General features: G+C 41.3%; 1 protein-coding gene across 4 annotated transcripts in view; it reads left to right on the forward strand.

The window, feature by feature from the left end:
* crtc3 (CREB regulated transcription coactivator 3) overlaps positions 1-14,084 on the forward strand; it is an 82,994-nt gene that overhangs the window by 10,606 nt on the left and 58,304 nt on the right. For all 4 annotated transcript variants that reach the window (XM_090222784.1, XM_090222786.1, XM_090222785.1 and 1 more), the window contains exon 2: positions 9,438-9,548. In XM_090222784.1, coding sequence (XP_090078910.1) covers positions 9,438-9,548 — 111 coding nt within the window. The remainder of the gene's footprint in view (positions 1-9,437; positions 9,549-14,084) is intronic.

The raw sequence follows: 14,084 nt of genomic DNA on the forward strand, positions 1-14,084 counted from the left end.
GCTACAAAGTATTAACTTAAGGGGGGCTGAATAATTTCACGCCCAATTTTTCAGTTTTTGATTTGTTAAAAAAGTTTGAAATATCCAATAAATGTCGTTCCACTTCATAATTGTGTCCCACTTGTTGTAGATTCTTTACAAAAAAATACAGTTTTATATCTTTATGTTTGAAGCCTGAAATGTGGCAGAAGGTCGCAAAGTTCAAGCGGGCCGAATACTTTCGCAAGGCACTGTATATACTGCACAAAATTATAAACTCATGTAAAATGTTGGTTTCATGAGTTGAAGTAGAAGATCCCAGAAATGTACCATACGCATATAATGCTTATTTCTAATGTCGTCTAATGGACGTCTAACAGGCTTGTTGTCTGTGACCTGTTAAACATTATTCCTAATGTCCATATTGACCTACTTCTTCAGATGTGGAGAATATCAATAACATCTCATTCATTCCCCCTTCTCTCCTCTTCCACCCTTCAGTTACATTTATCCTGTACTGTGGATTGGGAGCTGACAACGGTTGCATTCATTAGGTACCAAACAGGAGAGAACTGAGTTAAACAGGAAGGTATTAACTGCACTTGTCAAAATAAACGCTTTGTCATTTTCTGTTGAAAAGCATTTCAAAGCGTTTTGTTGTGCCCTAATGAACAAGGTCGAAGGCGGCTATTAAGAAAGCCCACCTCCACGCAATCACAAGCTGAATTGAAATCTCTTGATTTGATTAATTTTCTGCCTCCTGAAACATTAAGGCACTCGGTACACATGCAGAGTCGTGAAAAATGACATGATCTCCTGGGAAAAAATATAAAGGTTCCATTCACATTATTTCCATACCATCACTTCACAATGTCTTCTTTTATGAGAGGCCAGAATTTGAAATGGGCAGTTAAAGGAGATGTGGTTTGGAGGCTACTCCGAGTGATGTTGCCTGTAAGGTATGAACTGTTGATGACCCGTGAGAGACCGAGGCCCAGTGAGTGGGTTGCAGTTGTCGGAGTTCATGAGACGCTGCCAGAAAACGGCTGTAATTAAAACTCACTGTTTCAACATTCAGGCTGAGTTGAAAGTGCTCGAGTGGCTCTGTGTTTGGGTCTGTTTTAGGGCTGGGAATTGCCAGGGACCTCACAATACGATATTGTTGTGAAATGTTGGTGCCGATATGAATTACAATTCTATACAGTGAGCTCAAAGTATTGTGATTGGGGCACTTTTTATTTTTTATTTTTTTGGTTCTACTCCAGCACTTCTATTCTTATTTACAATAAAAGTGACTCCAAAATTACACACTACATTATTTACTATTAATTTCTATTAGGCACAAAATAATCTGAAACACAACCAAAACAAACTGCAAACTCATCCAACTATTTTTTTTTGTGACAAACTTGATCAAGTCATTGTGTGCTATGAATATGGGACCAGATTTAATACACAATTTGTCACGATACTTTGTCACCTAAAATAGGGGGACTAAGACAAAATCAAATGTATTTGTCACATACACATGGTTAGCAGATGTTAATGCGACTGTAGCGAAATGCTTGTGCTTCTAGTTCCGACCATGCAGTAATATCTAACAAGTAATATAACCTAACAATTTCACAACAACTACCTTTTACACACAAGTGTAAAGGAATGAATACGAATATGTACATAAAAATATATAAATGAGTGATGGTACAGAACGTCATAGGCAAGATGCAGTAGATGGTATAGAGTACAGTATATACATATGAGATGAGTAATGTAGGGTATGTAAGCATTATAGAAAGTGGCTAGTGATAAATTATTACATCAATTTTTCCATTATTAAAGTGGCTGGAGTTGAGTCAGTATGTTGGCAGCAGCCACTCAATGTTAGTGATGGCTGTTTAACAGTCCGATGGCCTTGAGAGAGAGCTGTTTTTTTAGTCTCTCGGTCCCAACTTTGATGCACCTGTACTGACCTCGCCTTCTGGATGATAGCGGGGTGAACAGGCAGTGGCTCGGGTGGTTGTTGTCCTTGATGATCTTTTTTGCCTTCCTGTGACATTGGGTGGTGTAGGTGTCCTGGAGGGCAGGTAGTTTGCCTCTGGTGATGCGTTGTGCAGACCTCACAACCCTCTGGAGAGCCTTACGGTTATGGGCGGAGCAGTTGCCGTACCAGGCGGTGATACAGCCCGACAAGATGCTCTCGATTGTGCATCTGTAAAAGTTTGAGTGTTGTTGGTGACAAGCCAAATTTCTTCAGCCTCCTGAGGTTAGAGGCGCTGCTGCGCCGCCTTCACCACGCTGTCTGTGTGGGGGTGGACCATTTCAGTTTGTCCGTGATGTGTACGCAGAGGAACTTAACTTTCCTCCTTCTCCACTACTGTCCCGTCAATGTAGATAGGCGGCTGCTCCCTCTGCTGTTTCCTGAAGTCCACAATCATCTCCTTTGTTTTGTTGATGTTGAGTGTGAGGTTATTTTCCTGACACCACACTCTGAGGGCCCTCACCTCCTCCCTGTAGGCCGTCTCGTCGTTGTTGGTAATCAAGCCTACCACTGTAGTGTCGTCTGCAAACTTGATGATTGAGTTGGAGGCGTTCATGGCCACGCAGTTGCGTGAAAAGGGAGTACAGGAGAGGGCTGAGAACGCACCCTTGTGGGCACCCAGTGTTGAGGATCAGCGGGGTGGAGATGTTGTTACCTACCCTCACCACCTGGGAGGCGGCCCGTCAGGAAGTCCAGGACCCAGTTGCACAGGACGGGGTCGAGACCCAGGGTCTCGAGCTTAATGACAAGTTTGGAGGGTACTATGGTGTTAAATGCTGTGTACAAAAAGTGCTGTTATTTTTTAAATGATTCACCCGATATGGTGAAAATACCCTCAAATTAAAGATGAGTCTGCACTTTAACCTCATTTGTCATTTTATCATTTCAAATCCAAAGTACTAGAGTATAGAGCCAAAACAATTACAATTTGATACTGTAACTTTATTGCAATTTGATGTTCCAAACATATTGCTCATGCAGAGGGATGAGAGACCCGTGAGAAAATAAGATTTTTAATCAGTCATGGAATTAAGTGCTTAAAACAAATTGGCTCCCTTTTTGTTAAAATATGGAGAACATGCTATGAAGGAAAAATGTTTTGGTGCAGGTACAGCCAACTAGTGCAAAAATCATATTGCGATATTGTCAAATAATATCCCAATATGTAAACTAGCAATTTTTTTATTTTGCACCTCACTAGTCTGTTTTCACCGGAGGGTAAACTGCTTTCCCACCACTGTGCATAGTAGACCTAGGCTATTTCACTGAATGGTCAAGGAGTTTGCCAGCTAATGTGGATAAATGCATAGGGTAGGCTTATACAGATTTTTCTGTTTCTACTGAAAGCAAAGTGTTCATGTGTCTTTATAAAGTTGTTGTTGCACACTCTCTTTTTAGGAAAGTAAACTAGCAAAGTGTCTTCCTGCTCTGTGAAAAAGGTCTACACCGGTGCTTCGTGGTCTGCAGATGCTTTCGGCTTCTCCTATGTTGTTCATCTGCAGTTTGTCGTATGAGTTGTTGAAATCGCCTGGATTTCCTCTCTTAACCCATGGGAATAATGTCACCGCAAGGTCTTTGACATTTTGTCCCTCTGTGTCATCTTTATGAATAGTATTATTGGATACTCTGAGGCGCTGGAATGTGTGTTCTGTTTATGATGGATGTCTTGTTGCATTATCCCGTCCTCCGGAACACCATTCGTTAAGCACTGTTTTACCCGATTGGCTGGGAGTATTTAAAATAGTCCTGCATTTTGTCTTTGGTGGGACAATCTTGTGATGGGTAATTTTTTTATATTAAGGTGTGGTCTATGCCAAGTTAAGCTATGATCATGTTAGGTAGGCTACCTATCTGGGAAGCTGGGGAAAACAGAGGGGGTATTGGCAATGAGATTGCTATGCATTAAGGGGAAATTCCCTCTCGAGTTGCTCTTGAGGGGATGTTGGATTCAGAACAGAGATTGTGGTTTTTAAATGCTCAGTCCAACAGGGCTGGGCGATTTTATATCAAATTGATTTCAATGTATGTTTAGTCCGACGTTCCAAATGCTTATATCGCAAGATTCAAGGTATAAAAAAAAATTCTCCCCAGTTTTTGACTGTCTTTTTGGTCTTGTCTCCTGTACTGTGTTCACTGCACTTTCCCACTTCTACACAGACACCAAGACCCTCCCCCTGCCACTCAAAACAACAAAGACTAAAGAACACTTCTTCCTCACTGACAACAAGCAGTTTAAACTCTCTTTTTGCATTTGAGGTTTGGTCCTACAGAATCGGTCAAATGGCCACAGAAACGCTTAATTAAATAATGAAAAATGTTCTAACGATACCCTTTTTTATGTCTCGACTCCCAAAATGTAGAATAGAGCAGACCCTACTAAAATGAGAGTCCCAGTAAACATGATTTTATTGAATGTAATACCGCTAGCAGCATTTTAGCAACAGACTTATGTGCTAGCTGTCTGGTCTGTGTTTTTATAAATGTGCAGTGAGTATACAAATACAGATTTATATAAGAAATTGGCAACTCCTTCTGATTCTTAGTAATAAGCATCTTATCCCGGTAGGCCACTTGATTTCAATATCTAAACAAAGTGAACAGAGTTCTTCAAACAGGTGGAGATGGACAGGAGGGTGTATTCATAACAGTTCAACTGTTCTACCATGTTAGCAAGCAAATACACCCAAGTTGGCTAGACTTGAAATATAAAGTTTAGGTGGCTACTCATTAGCACGTGATTGTTTGAGACCTGTGTTAATATTTTATGACTGCTACAAGAAGTTGGGCACTATTGCTGAAATGTGCATATTCTGGTGAAATGTCTAACAACATTGCATTTCATAGACAGACTTGAAAGCCAGATCAATGATTATTGCAAAAAAAATGCAGGTGAAACTTTGATGAAATTGGGTCTTTATGGTTGTGGAAGTCATATATTTTTAGCCAAGGTATAATTTTACAAGCCGTGAATTCATTAGATTATTCCTGACTGTTTGAAATGGGGTGTTTTGACCTTAAATTGTGGAACAAAGCTTTATTTAGAGAAAGTCAAAATCTCTCTATGTACAGTTGTGGGCAAAAGTTTTGAGAATGACAAAATATTAATTTTCACAAAGTCTGCTGCGTCAGTTTGTATGATGGCAATTTGCATATACTCCAGAATGTTATGAAGAGTGATCAGATGAATTGCAATTAATTGCAAAGTCCCTCTTTGCCATGCAAATGAACTGAATCCCCCAAAAAACATTTCCACTGCATGTCAGCCCTGCCACAAAAGGACATTTCAGTGATTATCTCGTTAACACAAGTGAGTGTTGACGAGGACAAGGCTGGAGATCACTCTGTCATACTGATTGAGTTCGAATAACAGACTGGAAGCTTCAAAAGGAGGGTGGTGCATCATTGTTCTTCCTCTGTCAACGATGTTTACTTGCAAGGAAACACGTGCCGTCATCATTGCTTTGCACAAAAAGGGCTTCATAGGCAAGGATATTGCTGCCAGTAAGATTGCACATAAATCAACCATTTATTGGATCATCAAGAACTACAAGGAGAGCGGTTCAATTGTTGTGAAGAAGGCTTCAGGGCGCCCAAGAAAGTCCAGCAAGCGCCAGGACCGTCTCCTAAAGTTGATTCAGCTGCGGGATCGGGGCACCACCAGTACAGAGCTTGAATGGCAGCAGGCAGGTGTGGCAGCAGGCAGGTGTGAGTGCATCTGCACGCACAGTGAGGCGAAGACTTTTGTAGGATGGCCTGGTGTCAAGAACGGCAGCAAAGAAGCCACTTCTCTCCAGGGAAAAACATCAGGGACAGACTGATATCCTGCAAAAGGTTCGGGGATTGGACTGCTGAGGACTGGGGTAAAGTCATTTTCTCTGATGAATCCCCTGTACGATTGTTTGGGGCATCCGGAAAAAAGCTTGTCCGGAGAAGACAAGGTGAGCGCTACCATCAGTCCTGTGCCATGCCAACAGTAAAGCATCCTGAGACCATTCATGTGTGGGGTTGCTTCTCAGCCAAGGGAGTGGGCTCACTCTCAATTTTGCCTCAGAACACAGCCATGAATAAAGAATGGTACAAACACATCCTTCTAGAGCAACTTCTCCCAACCATCCAGGAACAGTTTGGTGATTAACAATGCCTTTTCCAGCATGATGGAACACCTTGCCATAAGGCAAAAGTGATAACTAAGTGGCTCAGGGAACAAAATATTGATATTTTGGGTCCATGGCCAGGAAACTCCCCAGACCTTAATCCCAGTGAGAACTTGTGGTCAAGCCTCGAGGCGGGAGGACAAACAAAACCCCACAAATTCTGACAAACTCCAAGCATTGATTATGGAAGAATGGGCTGCCAACAGTCAGGATGTGGCCCAGAAGTTAATTGACAGCATGCCAGGGCGGATTGCAGAGGTCTTGAAAGAGAAGGGTCAACACTGCAAATATTGACTCTTTGCATCAACTTCATGTAATTGTCAATAAAAGGCTTTGACACTAATGAAATGCTTGTAATTATACCTTAGTATTCCATAGTAACATCTGACAAAAATGTCTAAAGACACTGAAGCAGCGAACTTTGGAAATGTAATATTTGTCATTCTCAAAACTTTTGGCCACGACTGTATACACACAACTGGTCAAAAGTTTGGGGTCACTTAGAAATATCCTTGTTTTTGAAAGAAAAGCACTTTTTATCCATTTAAAATAACATCAAATTGATCAGAAATACAGCGTAGACTTAATGTTGTAAATTGTAGCTGGAAACGGCAGATTTTTTTTATGGAATATCTACGTAGGCGGACAGAGGCCCATTATCAGCAACCATCACTCCTGTGTTCCAATGGCACGTTGTGTTAGTTAATCCAAGTTGATCATTTTAAAAGGCTAATTGGTCATTAGAAAACCCTTTTGCAATTATGTTAGAACAGCTGAAAACTGTTCTGATTAAAGAAGCAATAAAACTGCCCTTTAGACTAGTTGAGTATCTGGAGCATCAGCTTTTGTGGGTTCGATTACAGGCTCAAAATGGCCAGAAACAAATAACTTTCTTCTGTAACATTCCATGCCAGAAATTGCCAAGAAACTGAAGATCTCGGACAACGCTGTGTACTACTCCCTTCACAGAACAACGCAAACTGGCACTAACCAGAATAGAAAGAGTGGGAGGACCCGGTGTCCAACTGAGAAAGAGGACAAGTACATTAGTGTCTAGTTTGAGAAACAGACACCTCAAGTCCTCAACTGGCAGCTTCATTTAAATAGTACCCTCAACACCAGTCTCAATGTCAACAGTGAAGAGGTGACTCCCGGATGCTGGCCTTCTAGGCAGAGTTCCTCTGTCCAGTGTCTGTGGTCTTTTGCCCATGTTAATCTTTTCTTTTTATTGGCCCGTCTGAGGTATGGCTTTTTCTTTGAAACTCTGCCTAGAAGGACAGCATCCCGGAGTTGCCTCTTCACTGTTGACGTTGAGACTGGTGTCCATCTGATTTTTAGCCATATCGCTCAGCCTTAGTCCAACATCAGTGGTGTTCTCTCTTACTTTGTAGACAGACATGGGCTCATCTTACACCTGCAAGATGTTGCCGGCTTGTCAGACACACCGAGAGAGAACAGCTTTCCCTGGAGCTCGAGCCACGTGTTCAATTTGAATGACATTTAATCACAACAAGAGCTAAAGGTCTCCTGAATGTCCCTGAAGCTGTAGAGTGTTACATTAAACCTAGTTTAGCTCATTGTCAACTATTTTACTGTCCTCTCTTCTCTGAGAGTTCCTCTTCTGTGTAAACCCATTGAGTGCATCAAATGAGGTCAGTCTTTGAGATTCAAATTTTGTCCTTTGGTTAGTGTGAGGAAGAAATGCCCCACGGATTTGCCTTTTCCTGATCAGAATTGATAATTGGAACTGTTTACCTTAGCCGAACAAACCATGCTCTGTGTGGTCCCTGAGTTGGTCCTGTGTTGGAGGAGCACAGGGTCTGTATCCACAAAGTGTCTCAGAGTAAGTGCGCTGCTCTAGGATCTGTCCATATAGCCTACTGTTTGTTATTCATTATCAGCACTCCTACTCTGAGACACTATGGATAAGGGGCCCGGTGTGGAGACAGGCTGCTATACCAGACTCATGTCTATCAATTGGTGAATGGATAGGTTACAAAACATTTGCTTCTAGGGGTTCCCTTTAATGAACAGATGTATTCTCCAGAAACTAGACTACGTCATTGGACAGAAATGACACCTCCCCACACCCATGAGCAAAAGCGTAACCGAAGTATTGTTTGTCTAAAACCTAAGGATTTCTGTAATATCATTCAATAAGAAATTGATAGTATATCATGTATATGAACCATACAGCCAACATTGAAGGCAATGTTTGATTTGAACCAATAAACTAAACCAGCAACACAACTTCCATTGTCTTATTTCTCTGATGTACATCTTTCTGTCACTCTTGCTGTCTTGTACATATTTTGCCCTTATTATCCCCATGCTCCGCCCATGCAGCTGCTGTGTTGACTGGATGCAATTATAGCCCAGGGGTGACCATTGGCCAATCTTAGTCATGTAGGCAGGAGTAGGAGAGGAGTTGATGCTGGGCTGGAGCAAAATAAAGCGGAGGGCATGCTAAACAACTTTTCTTTTAGCACGGCTGTGCTGTGGTCATAGGTACAGGGCGGAGCAGAGTAAAAAAAGTTGTTTCGCACAACCTTGAGTCTACAGTAGCTTTTCTACAACGGGTTACCATTAAATGTTGAAATAAAAAAATAGGCTACTTTCATCCCTCAATGAAAATATAGGCGTAGTTCTGACACATCTATGGTTGCTAGCCAAGCGGGCTGGCCGTTGACTCTATCGGTTTGGTTGCCAGAGACGCGACACATACGTTAAGTATTTTTGTTCTATATCTATGGATGCGACCCAGTCGTTCGTTGTAAATGTTCAGTTGCCATCCTGGCAGGCAACGCTCTAGCAACGCTAGCTAGCAAACTACGGCTAACACAGTCAGCTCAAACAGTGCAGTGCTAGAATAACAGCAAAGTAGCTGCAATTACATTTGTTTAAGATGTTTTGGATACATCCATATCAATGAGCTAATGATGTGTGATTTTTGCCCGCCATAGAAAATGTGCTTTCTTGTCAGGGCACTGTTCATAGGAGCTAGCCAACTACACAGCTAACGCAATTACTTCAAACTGAAGCTGGTAGGACAGCAAACTAGCTGCATGTCGTTTGACCTGTTTCTGTATTTCTTTGTATAGATCCATAAATATTATGCTGATTTCAACTGGTTGAGAAAAGATTGAACGTGTCAGGACGAGACTTTCTTTCGCAGGACCGCTATTGGACTTCCCTCTAATAAATCCTGCTCCTCCTTCTCCTGTGGTTCCTTGGTTACTGACTGCCGTTTTGTTGTTGACCAACAGGTGCAGTTCCAGAAGATCCAACAGCTACGTCAGACCCAGACCAGGGCCCAGTACTATGGAGGCTCCCTGCCCAACGTCAACCAGATCGGCAACGCTAGCGCCGACTTCCAGGTGAGGCCCCCCCCCCCCCCCAAACAATCGTGCTCTTTTTTTTTTTCTTTTTTTTCAAAAAAAATGTTTTATATTCGGTGCCTTCAGAAAGTATTCATACCCCTTGACTTATTCCACATTTTGATGTTACAGCCTGAATTCAAAATGGATTAAATATATGTTTTTATTCTCATTCATCTACACACAATGCCCGTAATGACAAATTGAAAACAACATGTTTTTAGACATTTCTGCAAATGTATTGAAAATAAATTCAGAAATGTCTCATTTCCATAAGTATTCACACCCTTGATTCAGTACTTTGTAGAAGCACCTTTTGTGGTGATAACAGCTGTGAGTCTTTCTGGGTAAGTCTCTAAGAGCTTTGCACACCTGGATTGTACAATATTAACCCCAACGTCTTCAAGCTGTCATTGTCATTGTCCTGATTACAAGTATTCCCATAACCATTGTTCCCTCTAAGTTGCGTGCGGGCACGCAGTACCCCCGATACTCCATCGCAGCTCCCCAGTACTGCTGCGCAGAAGAAATATCAGCCCACGGAGAGAAGCACGAGGATTGAACTACATTCAACTTTCTAGAGACTTCCCCATTAGTTAACACCTATCAACCATTCCCTTTACTCTGGCAATTGTGCTTGTATCAATGCAATATTAGCCACTTTCAATGCAACATACCGAAACTAAACAAATAATGCAAAAGATTTTGTTGTCGGCAGAACGCATCGGAGTAGGATTGTATTACACAGGACTCCGCCCATAACCAAACAGCGCTGCAGTAGGTCTATATGCAAATAGGCCATTGCCGTATATGGATCTGTGCCATTTACTTTGAACTGGACTCTGTTTACAGCTGTGGTCATGAGTAGATGCTGTTGTGTTGAGATCAAAGTGAGAGCTGCATGTAGCCACATGTGCACTTTTAGTTCATATCCGTTGCTAGTTAGTGAGTTATTATGCCAGGTACAGATTAGAGGTCGACCGATTTAATCGGAATGGCCGATTTTAATTAGGGACGATTTTTACGTTTTTTGAAGTTTTCTTAACAATTGGTAATCGGTATTTTTGGGTGCCGATTTGCCTTTGAAAAAAAGATGTGTGTGTATATACACACGTGTGTGTGTGTGTGTGTGTGTGTGTGTGTATATATATGTATGTATTTAACTAGGCAAGTCAGTTATTAAGAACATTCTTATTTTCAATGACGGCCTAGGAACGGTGGGTTAACTGCCTTGTTCAGAGGCAGAACGACAGATTTTCACCTTGTCAGCTCGGGGGATCCGTTCTTGCAACCTTACAGTTAACTAGTCTAATGCGATATAACGACCTGCCTCTCTCTCGTTGCACTCCACAAGGAGACACAGTCTGTTACGCGAATGCAGTAAGCCAAGGTAAGTTGCTAGCTAGCATTAAACTTATCTTATAATAAACAATCAATCATAATCACTAGTTAACTACACATGGTTGAAATTACTAGATATTATCTAGCGTGTTCCTGCGTTGCATATAAACTGACTGAGCATACAAGTATCTAAGTATCTGACTGAGCGGTGGTAGGCAGAAGCAGGCGTGTAAACATTCATTCAAACAGCACCTTCGTGCGTTTTGCCAGCAGCTCTTCGTTGTGCGTCAAGCATTGCGCTTCGTTGTGCGTCAAGCAAGCCTATCAACTCCCAAGATGAGGCTGGTGTCACCGAAGTGAAATGGCTAACTAGAGGGACGGAAGCTATACTGTTACACTGGCAATACTAAAGTGCCTATAAGAACATCCAATAGTCAAAGGTTAATGAAATACAAATGGTATAGAGGGAAATAGTCCTATAATAACTACAACCCAAAACTTCTTACCTGGGAATATTGAAGACTCATGTTAAAAGGAACCACCAGCTTTCATGTGTTCTCATGTTCTGAGCAAGGAACTGAAACGTTAGCTTTCTTACATAGCACATATTGCACTTTTACTTTCTTCTCCAATACTTTGTTTTTGCATACTTTTTTGAATTATTTAAACCAAATTGAACATGTTTCATTATTTACTTGAGGCTAAATTGATTTTATGGATGTATTATATTAAGTTAAAATAAGTGTTCATTCAGTATTGTTGTAATTGTCATTATTACAAATACATTTAAAAAATTTGTCAGATTAATCGGTATCTGCTTTTTTAGTCCTCCAATAATCGGTATCGGCGTTGAAAAATCATAATCGGTACAGATCATTTGGAATCAGGAATAGGGGAGGAAAGACATCTTTGAAAAGCGAGTAGGTAAAGAGTTTATTTTTGTCTTAAAGGGGCAGTGTTGTATTTTGAGACATGCTTGAATAAGCTAAGTAGGCAGGTGGTAGCATCTCTGTAGTAATGCTATGGGAATAATAATGTATTTTATTTTGTAAAGTGGTTTCTTCCATCAAACACAACAACATTGTCAGTCACCTCCTGGATAAACAGGTTAATGTCAAGCCCTGCATGTTTTTTTTCAATGTAGGCCTAACATTGGCTGCTACTTTAGGCTGAGTGATAGAATAGCTATTTCCATGTAAAAATGTTATGGGATTTATTATTATTATTATTATTATTATTATTATTATTATTACTTCTCCATGCTCAAAGGGATATTCAATATCTGCTTTATTTGTACCCATCTACCAATAGATGCCTTTGACATTATGTGTAGGCCAGTGATGAGGGACCAGGAAGTGAACTCCGGTCTCTGGCATGGGGATAACATGTGGACTAGTTGGCTGTGTTACACCCTCCGCCAAACTCAGGCACAGGGTACCATGACCCGTCAGTAATTTAAATGTCAATATTGTACAAGTCTGCCAAGCTAGACTAAGTAGTAGGGTACAACAGTGTTATGGAACATTTGGATAGAACTGCTTTCCTGTCCGGTACAGTAAGGTCTAATGTCCATGTTGGACTTGACATTTCTAGCTGTTGCAGTGCATTGCATCCTTCCGAATGCCACCAAGTCCAACTATAACACCATAACTGTAACTCTCACAGCTGCCAGGATTACAGTGCTACTATGATGGCAGTAGTATAGATGCATAGAAACAACTTAAGTTTTCACTGCTTGGTATGGACTTCAAGCTGACAGAGCATGGTCCCTTGCTGTAGCAGATAAAATGGCTAGATAATGAAAAACATTTTTTAAACAATATTACTGTAGACTTAAAGGGAAACTTCTGGATTTTGGCAATGAGGCCCCTTATCTACTTCCCCAGAGTCAGATTAACTCGTGGATACCATTTTTATGTTTCTGTGTCCCGTATGAAGGAAGTTGGTTGGTTGTTTTGCGAGCCAATGTTAACTAGTGTTACCCATAGCGCAATGACTGGAAGTCTATCTGCTAAACCTAGGCCTCCATTTGACGTGTTTGGTCATTACTTATATGGCCAATACATGTATATGCACCAACTAGACATTCAACCAAGAAGGGCCACCAGATTGGTATGAGTATGTATTTTGAAGAGTAGTCCTACTCACGCTTTTGCTTTTTGGCAAAGAGATCAACCAAACTGTGTCCCCTTGCCCAGCAACACACACTTACATTATAAACTACAGTATGTTTGGTACACTTACTGTAAAAACCACAGTTTGATGCACATTTATTGTAAAAACTACAGCATGTGTGACAGTTTCTGGAAATGGAGACTCTCCTTGTAATCACTGCCTAACAGAGACAATGTCCCTCAACAAATCCAGATCTCAATGACGCCCTAGATGGTCCCACACACACGGCGCTCTGCACAGTATAGCACTATACTTTCAGAAATTCAAAACAGCAAGCCTCTCTTGAGGACTCTAACTAAATAATTCAGATGTTATCCTACCCAGACAAGCAACAACAAAGTACTAAGATCTGTGTTCTGGCTTCGGTCTGTCTCATTCAGAAGAAAAACACACAGTGGGTGATTGTGATAGCGCTGTAGCTGCCCACGTGGGCTTGCCTGAATCGGTTTGTCCTCAGAGTATAGCGCGCTAACGTTAGCCTAGATGTGTATGCTACAATACAGTAGCTCCAGGTAAAAGTGCCCTTGTTGTGTTGAAGAATGGCTCTTTTGAGGGGTAGGATTAGGGGTCTAGGTCTGCATTCCAAATGGTACCCTATCCTCTTTTTATAGTGCACTATTTTAGACCAGATCCCTATGGGCCCTGGTCAGAAGTAGTGCACAATAAAGGGAATAGGGTGTCATTTGGGACGCAGTCCTAGAAACCAGACTCGATCACAGTAGAAGAACATGACTCTTTACTCCTTAGAGATGCTAGTACAGGTTTAATGGACCTGGCTGCAATTGATCCTAATCATTTGTTAGTGCTCATTCATTGTAACTGTAGTGTTTTCATTTTGTTTAGGGTTTGAGTGTTTTAATGAATGATATCCGTCTGAAATCATGGAGTAAAGTAGGTTGTTAGTTGTGTAGTACCTAAACACTGTAGACATGATTTAAAGCTGTTATTTTTATCTTGCTTTTTTATTATTTCTCTCTCTGCCCTAGCCTCTCTCCCTTTCTTTGCCTCTCTCTCTCTTTC

This window comes from Oncorhynchus mykiss, chromosome 26 (assembly GCF_057628025.1).
Source record: "Oncorhynchus mykiss isolate SJ-2025 chromosome 26, ASM5762802v1, whole genome shotgun sequence".
NCBI lineage: Eukaryota > Metazoa > Chordata > Actinopteri > Salmoniformes > Salmonidae > Oncorhynchus > Oncorhynchus mykiss.